The 12,356-nt window shown below is 51.4% G+C and overlaps 1 protein-coding gene and 1 long non-coding RNA gene across 2 annotated transcripts; one reads left to right on the top strand and one right to left on the bottom strand.

Annotated features, from left to right (window-relative positions):
- The first annotated feature begins 78 nt into the window (after positions 1-78).
- FASN1 (Fatty acid synthase 1) lies at positions 79-12,267 on the top strand. Its single transcript, XM_017081368.4, has 6 exons — positions 79-393; positions 3,663-4,212; positions 4,280-11,016; positions 11,083-11,178; positions 11,244-11,387; positions 11,449-12,267. The coding sequence occupies exons 2-6, from the start codon at positions 3,978-3,980 to the stop codon at positions 11,560-11,562; spliced, it is 7,326 nt and encodes a 2,441-aa protein (XP_016936857.3). The 5' UTR covers positions 79-393; positions 3,663-3,977; the 3' UTR covers positions 11,563-12,267.
- Positions 1,308-2,435, bottom strand: LOC139352543 (uncharacterized). Its single transcript, XR_011603761.1, has 2 exons — positions 1,896-2,435; positions 1,308-1,788 (listed from the first exon to the last, which is right to left on the bottom strand). It is a non-coding gene; the product is annotated as an uncharacterized lncRNA (long non-coding RNA).
- Positions 12,268-12,356: the final 89 nt, after the last annotated feature.

Here is a 12,356-nt window from a genome sequence, read left to right as displayed (position 1 = left end):
CGGAAAGCTCTCTGCCGGCGTCGGCGTCGCGTCGGCGGGCGTCATATAAAAGCCGGCGCTCACCTGATTCTCGCATTTCCGTTTGTCGCAGCAGCCCGCCGTTGTCGTGTTTTTTAATAACCGCTACGCTACGCTACGTTTAAAACCTCAATAATTTAACCGTGTGTGGCAAAGTAATTTGCAAAGAACAGAAAACCTAACGGTACTAACGCAGAACGGAGAACTTCGAGTCGAAAGCAGAAAGTTCGAAAGTCGCTGGATTATAACGGTTTCCCCACTCAGTCAGGACCAACTGTAAAGGAACACCCCACTTGTATATCCACCACGATCCCTGCCGCCCGCTCTACTCCAGGAACTCGAAAAACAGCTGTCGAGGAATCGCCTGATTTCTAGGTATGTACAAAAAATGGCAGCCGCAGGAATAAAACAGCCGCCCTTATCCATGTGGGCAATGCCAGTGTGTGCGTGTGCTTGTGCTTGTGTTTGTGTGCAAGAGAAAATGAAAACGAAATTTTCTGGAAGTGAATCGCTAAAGAAAAAACTATAATAAAAGCTGAAAAGTGTGAAGAAAAAATAGAGAAAAATGGTTAGATCCAGAGTTTACAAAGTGATCATTCGCTAAGTCAGCTAAAAATACGTATTACTAAATTTCGCCTTTGCTCGGTTCGCACTTGGCTTACAGCGCTTACGGTTTGACCTTTAGGACCCTTGGGCCCCGCCGACTGGTATTCCTAACGCCCCCTCAAACAGCTAACAGCAGTTCCTGTGTATTCAGACGAGCAAATTACTTGCTAATTGCGAAAGGGGGAAATGGGGAAGGTCGAAATCCCAATCCCAGACTCCCATTCCCTATAAAGGGCTTCTCTATAGGGTTTCGCCTTCTAATTGTCAGCCAGAAGCAGCAAAAGTAAAATAATTTATTCAAGGGATGGGCAGTGCAAGTACTAGAATTGAATACATAGGTTACAATCCTGAATTTAAAAGATATTTTAAAAAATTCATTTCAAAAGGATCCCTAAATAGTTACAAGTACAATTTAGCAAGCCACTGAACGTTTCAAATTAGTGTAGCTCATTTCCTGGTTGCGTGTTCCAAATTCATTATTTTTACATTCATGCTAACTAAACAATCATTAAAACAGTTACTCAAAAATTAAATTTTAAATTGCTCTTAATATGAAAATATTCCTAAATAGAAGTCGTAAACCATTTGACTACAGCCAGCCATTGTAAACAAATATTACACAATTGTTATACAAAATTACTTCGATAAATGTATGATCCAGTAAATTATACAAAATTCAGTGATTGAGCTCATTTCTAAACGATATAATTCTAAGAATCTTTAGAATGCCAAAATAGTTGAAAGTCGGTTATCAGCAACAGCGATCGCTTTGCATAATACCAACTCGCCCCGAAACCCATAAAAACAACACACACTCCCCGCCAAACAAACAAGAATCGTGCGATTGGAAAATTTCGAGTGTCTGGACTAATCTTTATCGGCGAATAATGTCGCTTCCTGAAGAACACGCGTCCACTGGCGATCAAACATTTCCGAACCAGGTGCACAGTTGTATGAGTAGGCATTGCCTTACCATCCTTATCAGGGCGTTTCGGAATCACCCCATGGCCCAGTCTCAGTTCCTGTCCCCAGGCATTATCACTGTGTTCATGAACTTGAAGCGTCACCAAAATCAAAAATTTCGATGGGGTGGACGAGTGGGAGCAGTAGGGAGGGCCTGTAGTGACGCGTACGAGAGTACTCTCTTCAGGCCCCAATCGATAACTGTGAAAATAGAACCGAGTGCATAAATAAACAATGTAGAGTGCCCTATGGAAAAGGGAGGGGTATGGCATGGGTATGGGTATTGTATTGTTTGTCTCCGTGTTTACCTATCCAATGACGCAACTTTCGCAATATGGCCTGATGATGGATGGGATCGATTGGGGGCGGGGGCTATCGATAAATCAATACCGCCCGCCCCGTGTAATTACTGTAAAAGGATAGTTCGCGCCCTCCGATTACAAGTTGATCCGGGGGCAGATCCAGCGATCTAGGGAGGGAAGAACCGGGCAACCGAAACTATGAAAATAATACTTCAATGAACTTGAGAATCACGCCACCTTATCTCACCAAACAAATGGTACACGCGTCGAGCTCGTGAGTGTGTGTGTGTATCGGTGGGGACTAATGGGTCTGGGGCCTCACTATATGTACATAAGTCTGCCCCGCCGGTTGGCGTGCAAATTTCGTTTCTCTCTTTTGCTCCCACCTCCAAATCACCGATTCCGATTACAATAGCAAAACATAAACATAGAATCCAGACGCGACTGTCTTGTCGAGCAACGGCCTCTTGATAGGGAGATAAGCTCGCTGAGTCTGCCGATTTTACCGGCAGTTCATTGGTACACACGGAAAAATTAGGCCAATTTAAAAATAGTTTCTATGGCATATTCAATTAGGTGGTATAAATAGTTTAGGTCAGCCTCGGAATATATCATAGTTAAATACATCAAAACAATTAGGTTTCATGTTTATTGGGTATCATAAACATTCTTTATAGAACTTTGAAATATTTTCTTTATATTGCTTGGGTTTTTTTTTATACAGTTTTCAAGCTCTGAATTTTTAAATAAATACAATTGTAGCCCATAATAACAGAACTTATGAATCACACTTTCAGTTGTATGATCCATTTTATTATTAATAAATACATCAGAAAAGTTTCAGAGTTCTAAGGCTAGTCAGATATCTATACGTATTTATTAGAACAAATTTGGTATTTACATTTGCCCAGTGTATTGTTTATTTCGGCTTTGTTGCTGACGGCTCTGGTTCTGGCTCTTCCTCTTCTAACGACGCTTTTGGATTCGGGTTCCCAAAGTTTGGATTTCAGCTGGAACCGACTCCGTCACTGTGGTTGTGCCGCCAACTCTGCTCATTCCATTCCACTTCCCTTCTTTTGTTGAATCATTCCCACATCGCATTCGCACATCGTACGAGTTTCTCGGCGAATAAGAAAGCAGCTTGCCATTTGCACAGCGGGTGGGGTGGCCTATGTTAACGCAAATGGTGTTGCACTGTTAACGAGCATAGCTGCCACAAGTTGCTGTTAACGGTCGTTGGTTGTCGGCGGGTTTTCACTCCGCGGCTTCAAAGCGGAAAGCCGCCCATAACAAAGCTTCGCCGGCACGGCATCACCTGATTTGCAATTTGTACACTAACTTTCCACCAGCTGAACGTTTGGAAAAAAAACAAATACATTGCCCCGGCATCCCGCTCCAGAGAGCGAAAGCTCTGCAACGGCGGGTGGCTGAGAGCTTTGGGCCTATGTTAGCTTAACAGCGGGGGTTGCCAACAAAGTTTCAAAAGTCAGGCAGAATTTGGAAAAAATGTTTTTTAACCTTCGTTATTGTAAATATCAGTATTTACTATACCATTTTTTCCAAAAGCTTAGCTCAAATGCGATCTGTTTAAAAAATATTTGTATTTCTTTGACTTGGAGTAAAACGAATTTAACAAAGAAAATGTAGTAAATGTTTTTTAAACAGTTTAATTTTTGCTAGAAAATGGCTAAAATTTTGTTAATATATCTTATCTTTGTGTTTTTAAATGTACATATTTTAGAAGCTTTTTCCTCTTTCCCTAATCAATTACAGCCCCTACAACTAAACCTGTTGCAAGCCGTGGACCAGCCGCATCCTGTTGCTTTTAAGCCCAACAATTGCAGCACCCATCAGCCCCATCATTCCCCCAGCACCCAAAACAACGGAAAAAGTGCACGCGCCAATCGCCGCCGACGCCGTAGACGCAACAAACATCAGCAGAATTCGCAGCAGCCTGACGCCTTCCGCGATCCAGACACGCAGCTAACACCGAGCACCTCCTCGTCCACCCCGCACTCTGCACCCAACGATAGACAGGACCACCTAGACTCCCACTTCAACTCCCAATCCCAATCCACATCCAACAAGATGCCCGCCCGATTCGCCGAGGAAGTCATCACCGCTGAGCCCGCACAGCGTGCCGCCCCCCAATTGGACCTGGGTGGTGGTAACTATGTGCCCCGCCAGCAGCACCTCAACGATGAGATCGCCATCACCGGTTTCTCCGGCCGTCTCCCGGAGAGTTCCACTATCGAGGAGTTCAAGCAGAACCTCTTCGATGGCGTGGACATGGTCAACGACGATCCCCGCCGCTGGGAGCGAGGTAAAATAAAGATTAATATAATGTTCCTTCTCGATATGTAACTAATTTGTTTACCCCTTCCTTACAGGTCTTTATGGACTGCCCGACAGGATCGGCAAGCTCAAGGAGAGCGATCTGGAGAACTTCGACCAGCAGTTCTTCGGTGTGCACCAGAAGCAGGCCGAATGCATGGACCCTCTGCTGCGCATGCTGCTTGAGCTGACCCACGAGGCCATCATTGATGCTGGTCTGAACCCCAGCGATCTGCGTGGATCCCGCACTGGTGTGTACATCGGTGTGTCCAACTCGGAAACGGAGCAGCATTGGTGCAGCGATGCCGACCGCGTGAACGGCTATGGCTTGACAGGATGTGCCCGTGCTATGTTCGCCAACCGCATCTCCTTCACCTTTGATTTCAAGGGACCCAGTTACAGCATTGACACCGCTTGCTCCAGTTCTCTGTACGCCTTGGAACAGGCCTTCTCCGATATGCGCGAGGGAAAGGTCGACAATGCTCTGGTCGCCGGAGCTGGACTGATCCTCAAGCCCACCATGTCCCTGCAGTTCAAGCGACTGAACATGTTGAGCCCCGATGGCAGCTGCAAGGCCTTCGATGAATCCGGCAACGGATACGTGCGTTCCGATGGTTGTGTGGTGCTCCTCCTGCAGCGCACTTCCGCCGCCAGGCGTGTGTACGCCTCTATCCTCAATGTGCGCACCAATACCGATGGTTTCAAGGAGCAGGGTATCACCTACCCCATTGGCAAGATGCAGAACCGCCTGATCCGCGAGACTTACGAGGAGATCGGCCTGAACCCCGCCGATGTGGTGTACGTGGAGGCCCACGGTACTGGCACCAAGGTGGGCGATCCCCAGGAGGTTAACTCCATCACCGACTTCTTCTGCAAGAACCGTACTAGCCCCCTGCTGATCGGATCGGTCAAGTCCAACATGGGTCACTCTGAGCCCGCCTCCGGTGTCTGCTCGGTGGCCAAGATCCTGATCGCCATGGAGGAGGGCGTCATTCCCGGCAACTTGCACTACAACAAGCCCAACCCCGACCTTTACGGACTCGTTGATGGCCGCCTCAAGGTGGTGGACAAGAACCTGCCCTGGAACGGAGGTATCATTGGTCTGAACTCCTTTGGTTTCGGTGGCGCCAATGCCCACGTTATCTTGAAGTCAAACCCCAAGCCCAAGGCCCTGACTCCCAAGGATGGAGCTCTGAAAGTTGTCCTCGCCTCTGGACGTACCTTTGAGGCTGTGGAGCAGCTGCTGGAGTCCGCCACCACCCATGCCGATGACGATGAGTACCTGCAACTGATCAACGACATCCACTCGAAGGCTATCCCCAACCACTTCTTCCGTGGTTACGGAGTGGTCAGCAGCAAGGGCACCCACCAGCGTGAGGTGATCGAATCCACCGATGAGAAGCGTCCCGTTTGGTACGTCTACTCCGGCATGGGCAGCCAGTGGGCCAGCATGGCCAAGGATCTGATGCAGATTGAGGCTTTCGCCAAGACCATTCAGCGTTGTGCCGATGTCCTGAAGCCCGAGGGAGTGGATCTAATCGATGTGCTCACTCGTTCCACGGACAAGAGCTTCGAGAACATCCTTAACTCGTTCATCTCGATCGCCGCCATGCAGGTGGCTCTGACGGATCTGCTCAGCTCGCTGGGCATTCATCCCGACGGAATCGTTGGACACTCGGTGGGAGAGCTGGGATGCGCCTACGCCGATGGCTGCTTCACCCCGGAGCAGACCGTGCTGGCTGCCTACTGGCGTGGAAAGAGCATTCTGGACACCCAACTGGTCAAGGGCAAGATGGCCGCTGTGGGATTGAGCTGGGAGGACGCGCACAGCCGTGTGCCCAGCGATTGCTTCCCGGTGTGCCACAACAGCGAGGACAACTGCACCATCTCCGGCCCGGAGGCCTCCATTGAGGCTCTGGTCGCCAAACTGAACGAGGATGGAGTCTTCGCCAGGGCAGTGAACTCCTCTGGATACGCTTTCCACAGCAAGTACATCGCTGAGGCTGGACCCAAGCTACGCAAGAGCCTGGAGAAGATCATTCCCAACGCCAAGAACCGCACCGCCCGCTGGATTAGTACCAGCATCCCAGAATCCGCTTGGAACTCTCCCGTGGCCAAGCAGTCTTCGGCCGCCTACCATGTCAACAACCTGCTCTCGCCGGTGCTCTTCCACGAGGCTCTCCAGCACGTGCCTAAGAACGCCATTTCCATCGAGATTGCTCCCCACGGCCTGCTGCAGGCGATCCTCAAGCGCGCCCTGGGTCCCGATGCCACCAATCTGAGCTTGGTGAAGCGCGGCCACGAGAACAACGTGGAGTTCTTCCTCACCAATGTGGGCAAACTCTTTGCCGCCGGTGCCCAACCTCAGGTGCTGAATCTGGTGCGTCCCATCACCTACCCGGTCGGTCGTGGAACCCCCATGTTGAACTCCAAGGTCGGATGGGACCACAGCCAAAAGTGGCTGGTGGCCAAGTTCGGCAAGGAAACTTCTTCCGGTGAGACCATCGTAGAGGTGGATCTCTCCAAGGAGGATGATGCCTTCCTGGCTGGACACACCATCGATGGCAGGATCTTGTTCCCGGCCACCGGTTACATGACCCTTGCTTGGCAAACCTTCGCCAAGATGCGCGGCAGTGAGTTCCACAAGACACCCGTGGTCATGGAGAACCTCGTGTTCCACCGCGCCACCATTCTCAACAAGAACGCCGTGGTCAAGTTTGGCATTAACTTCTTTGACGGAACTGGCGCTTTTGAGATTTGCGAGAGCGGCAGCTTGGCGGTTTCCGGCAAGATCACCATTCCCGAATCCATTGACAACGAGGAGCTGCCCCTGGAGGAGCAGACTCCCAGCGCTGTGGCCAAGGAGCTGGTGACCAACGATGTGTACAAGGAGCTGCGTCTGCGTGGCTACGACTACGCCGGAATTTTCCGCGGCATCGTTCGCTCCGATACAGTGGCTTCCACCGGTAAGCTTCAGTGGGTGGACAACTGGATCAGCTTCATGGACACCATGCTGCAGTTCAGTATCCTGAGCAAGAACCTCCGTGAGCTGTACCTGCCCACTCGCATTGAGCGAGCGGTGATCAATCCTGCCAAGCACTTGGAGCTCTTGGCTGCCCTCACCAAGGAGGAACAGCTTGAGACTGGACTGCCTGTGCAGTGGTACAGTGACATCAACGTGATCAAGAGCGGTGGCGTGGAGCTGCGCGGCCTGAAGGCCAATCTCGCCCAGCGTCGTCCTGGCACTCAGGCTCCTCCCACTGTGGAGCGCTATCAGTTTGTGCCCAACAACAACACCACCGATCTGCACGAGAACTCCGAGAAGGCTCGTCTGCACGCTTTGGATGTGGCCATTCAGGTGATCATTGAGAACTCCAGTGGAGCCGTGAAGCTAAAGGGTGTGGAGCTGGCCAACGGACGCAACCCCGATGTGCTGGTTGCCAACCGCCTGCTGCAGATTATCGAGGGTGAGCCCGTGCTCACCGGCGATGTGGCTGTGGCTACCTCAAACAACAATGAGGAGACCATCACCGCCGCACTCGGCGATTCCGGTGTGCGAGTGGTGTCCAAGGATGTGCTGAAGGAACCAGTTGAGCAGAACTGTCACTTTGTCTTTGGTATCGATGTTCTTTCCCGTCCGGACACCAAGACCCTGGAGAACTCCATCGCTAGCATTCGCGAGAACGGCTTCCTGATCCTCGAGGAGACGCTGCCCACTTACACCAAGACGGGTCGTGCTGTGCTGGCCAAATTTGGCTTCGTTGCTGTTCAGGAACAGAGTCTGGGAGCCACCCGTGTCCTGGTTCTGGCTCGCAAGGCCTTGGATCTGAAGACCCGTAAGTCCGTCGTGGTTGTGGCCACCGAGCAGAACTTTGACTGGGTTGATGACCTGAAGGTAGCTTTGGCTACTGCTTCCACCGAGGAGCAGTACGTGTACGTGGTTTGCCAGGGAGAGGAGCTATTCGGAGCCGTGGGTCTGATGACCTGCATCAAGAACGAGAACGGCGGCAAACTGGCCCGTCTTGTCTTTGTCCAAGATGCCAAGGCTGAGAAGTTCTCCCTGACATCGCCACTCTACCGCCAACAGCTGGAGAAGGACCTTATCTCGAACGTACTGAAGAATGGAGCTTGGGGAACCTTCCGTCACCTGAAACTGGAGACCCAACAGGCAACCCTCCAGGTGGAGCACGCCTATGTCAACGCTTTGGTCAAGGGAGATCTGGCCTCGCTCAAGTGGATCGAGGCTGCCCAGGCGGATACTGCTGCCACCGTTGACAAGAACCTGGAAACCTGCACCGTCTACTATGCCCCCATTAACTTCCGTGACGTTATGTTGACCTCGGGCAAACTGGCCGCCGATGCTCTGCCCGGAGATCTGGCTGAGCAAGATTGTGTGCTGGGTCTGGAGTTCGCTGGACGCGACACCCAGGGCCGTCGTGTGATGGCCATGGTGCCAGCCAAGTCCCTGGCCACCACCTGTGTGGCCAGCAAGCGCATGATGTGGCAGATTCCCGAGAAGTGGACCATGGAGGAGGCCTCCACCGTTCCCTGTGTGTACTCCACCGTCTACTATGCTTTGGTTGTGCGCGGACAGATGAAGAAGGGTGAGAAGATCCTCATCCACGCCGGATCCGGAGGAGTTGGTCAGGCGGCCATCTCTGTGGCTCTGGCCCATGGATTAACCGTGTTCACCACCGTGGGCAGCAAGGAGAAGCGTGAGTTCCTGCTGAAACGATTCCCCAAGCTGCAGGAGCGCAACATTGGCAACTCCCGAGACACCTCCTTCGAGCAACTGGTGCTCCGTGAGACCAAGGGACGCGGTGTGGATCTGGTCCTCAACTCGCTCTCCGAGGAGAAACTCCAGGCTTCGATCCGCTGCCTGGGTTTGAATGGACGCTTCCTGGAGATTGGCAAATTCGATTTGAGCAACAACAGCCCACTCGGCATGTCCGTGTTCCTCAAGAACACCTCGTTCCATGGTATCCTTCTGGACAGTGTGATGGAAGGCGAAGAGGAGATGCAAAACCAGGTGGTTTCCCTGGTGGCCGAGGGCATCAAGACCGGAGCCGTGGTGCCCCTGCCCACATCCGTGTTCAACGACCAACAAGTGGAGCAGGCCTTCCGTTTCATGGCCTCTGGCAAGCACATTGGTAAGGTTGTGATCAAGGTGCGCGATGAGGAGGACGGCAAGAAGGCGGTACAGCCCAAGGCGCGCCTGATCAACGCCATTCCACGCACCTACATGCACCCGGAGAAGAGCTACATCCTGGTCGGAGGTCTCGGAGGATTCGGTCTGGAGCTGACCAACTGGCTGGTGACTCGCGGAGCCCGCTACATTGTGCTCACCTCCCGTTCCGGAGTGAAGACCGGCTACCAGGGTCTGATGATCCGTCGCTGGCAGGAACGTGGCGTCAAGGTCGTGATCGATACCAGTGATGTGACCACCGCCGCTGGAGCCAAGAAGCTGCTGGAGAACAGCAACAAACTGGCCTTGGTCGGAGGCATCTTCAACCTGGCTGCCGTTCTTCGCGATGCTCTGATCGAGGATCAGACCGCCAAGGACTTCAAGACAGTGGCTGATCCCAAGGTGACGGCCACCAAGTACCTGGATCAGTACTCCCGCACCATCTGCACGGAGCTGGACTACTTTATCTGCTTCTCCAGTGTGTCCTGCGGTCGCGGCAACATTGGACAAACCAACTACGGTTTGGCCAACTCCGCGATGGAGCGCATTTGCGAGCAGCGCCAGGTGAGCGGATTCCCAGGAACCGCCATCCAGTGGGGAGCCATCGGAGACACCGGTTTGGTTCTGGAGAACCTGGGTGACAACGATACCGTGATTGGAGGAACCCTGCCCCAGAGGATGCCCTCTTGCCTGCAGACCATCGACCTGTTCCTGCAGCAGCCCCATCCCGTCGTCGCCTCCATGGTGGTCGCCGAGAAGCGCAAGTCAGACCAGTCGGCTGGAGTCAGCCTAATCTCCACCATTGCCAACATCCTTGGTCTGAGGGATACCAAGAACATCCAGGACGGAGCTTCCCTTGCTGATCTGGGCATGGATTCGCTTATGAGCGCAGAGATCAAGCAGACGTTGGAGCGTAACTTCGACATTGTTCTTTCCGCCCAGGAGATCCGTCAGCTTACCTTCGGAGCCCTCAAGGCTATGGATGGCGGAGCTGAGGCCAAGCCAGCCGCTGCTGCTCCCGCCGCAGCTGCAGGTGCCACTGGAGCCGCTGATGCAACCATCAGCTCTGGAGGATCCTCGCGCACGGCCAGCCCGATGGGCGATGGAACCCAAGTGGTGTTTACCACTGCCCTCATCCCCACCAAGGCAATCGTTGCGCTGGAGACCAAGGCACCTGCGAATAGCAAGCAGAGCCCCATCTTCTTCGTTTCCCCGATTGAGGGCTTCGCCTCCGCTCTGGAGCCGCTGGCCAAGCGATTGGAGGTGCCAGCCTATGGACTACAGTTCACAGAAGATGTGCCCTACGATTCCCTTGAATCGGCAGCCAAGTTCTTCATCAAGCAACTGCGTTCCGTCCAGCCAAAGGGTCCGTACAAGCTAGCCGGTTACTCATTCGGCTGCCTGCTCGCCTACGTGATGGCCGGTATTCTGGAGGAGACCAACGAGGTTGCCAACGTGATCATGTTGGACGGTGCTCCCAGCTACGTCAACTGGTACACGAGCAGCTTCAAGCAGCGCTACACGGACGGCAGCAACCGGGACAACGACAACCAGAGCTACGGTCTGGCCTACTTTGGAATTGTGCTTGCCAACATCGACTACAAAGCGGTAAGTGTGAAGGATTATTTTTAGTTAAATAATAAAATCTAATAATTCTTGTTTTATGATCAACAGCTGGTGCGCCTGCTACTTTTGATCCCCACATGGGAGGAGAAACTCGAGAGGTTCGCTGAGCTGATGAGCAATGAGATCACCCAGCCCGCGGAAACGGTAAGAGCAGCAAGACTCCTACTAAAAGTGGTTCTATTTTACTAACTCTCTTTGCCAACTTGCAGATCAAGAAATCCGCCACTCTGTTCTACAAGAAACTGGAGCTGGCCGATGGCTACCTGCCCACTCTGAAGCTCAAGTCGAGCGTTACCCTGGTTAAGCCCACAGACAACTCTGCTAAGTTGGACGAGGACTACCGTCTCAAGGAGGTGGGTTTTACACACAGCCAAAAAATGCAACTGTTTTCTAAATATTGTTTTATATTCGTAGGTCTGCACAAAGCCCGTTGAGGTTCACACCGTTGAGGGCAACCACCGCACCTTCCTTATCGAGGATCAATCGTTGAAGACCATCCAGAGCATACTGAAGCGTCTGTTCAACTAGGCTACACAGAGGATTAGCATTAGAGTTGTGGATGTGGCATAGCACTACGACCCACGACCCTCATCATCACCCACTCACCGTCACCGTCACACACATCCAATACTCGGGTTCTATGCACCATGTGGAGCCACGGAACACATCGACACCTAGTTAGCATACTTAGTGATTGAATTTACGTTGTTGAGCCGCAAGGAATCGCTCGCCCCATCCCAGTTACGCACAGCTAGAAGAGATAAGTCAACAAATCGGATTGGATTGGAGTGGATTGAATTGCATCGGCCTAACTGCTGTCTTGCATGGCTGTAGACTTTGGTCCAAAATTTAGTCTATAGTGTCTGCGATTCTGGGCAGTTGAAAGGATGCGAAACGAGAGACCCAATCCATTACACTTAACGCTTTGTGCACCGTACAGTTCCAGTACCCGACATTCCTTGAGAGCTAGACGGCACTAGACGTCCCAACTTACCAAATATATCTTTTATGCTCTATCTATAATGTATGTCGCATATTCTAGTTTTATTGCCTAGTTGTAAGCCTACAGTTTGTAGTCGCGCATGTAATGAATTTCATTCCTCGAACTAACGCAAGAATAGAAACTACAAAATTTGTTATCTCTCTTGATGTATAAAATAATCGCAGAAAAATGATCACTCATGAATATTGTGGATATTAAAATTACACCATACTAAAAAATAATAAATAAAATGTGTTCTTATTTCCGACTATGAAAATGTGTTAATGGTAAAAGATTTTTAATATATTGATTGCCATTTCTAGTTGAAACCAAATTCCAG

This window comes from Drosophila suzukii, chromosome 2L (genome assembly GCF_043229965.1).
Source record: "Drosophila suzukii chromosome 2L, CBGP_Dsuzu_IsoJpt1.0, whole genome shotgun sequence".
In the NCBI taxonomy this organism is placed as follows: domain Eukaryota; kingdom Metazoa; phylum Arthropoda; class Insecta; order Diptera; family Drosophilidae; genus Drosophila; species Drosophila suzukii.
This window is presented reverse-complemented; position numbering and strand designations above follow the sequence as displayed.

What these genes read in the sequence shown, in the direction of transcription:
- FASN1 (XM_017081368.4), top strand. Translation starts at nt 3,978, where the DNA reads ATGCCCGCCCGATTCGCCGAGGAAGTCATCACCGCTGAGCCCGCACAG. An exon ending in TCCCCGCCGCTGGGAGCGAG is followed by an intron (nt 4,213 to 4,279) that starts GTAAAATAAAGA and finishes CCTTCCTTACAG; the next exon opens with GTCTTTATGGACTGCCCGAC. An exon ending in AGGACTACCGTCTCAAGGAG is followed by an intron (nt 11,388 to 11,448) that starts GTGGGTTTTACA and finishes TTATATTCGTAG; the next exon opens with GTCTGCACAAAGCCCGTTGA.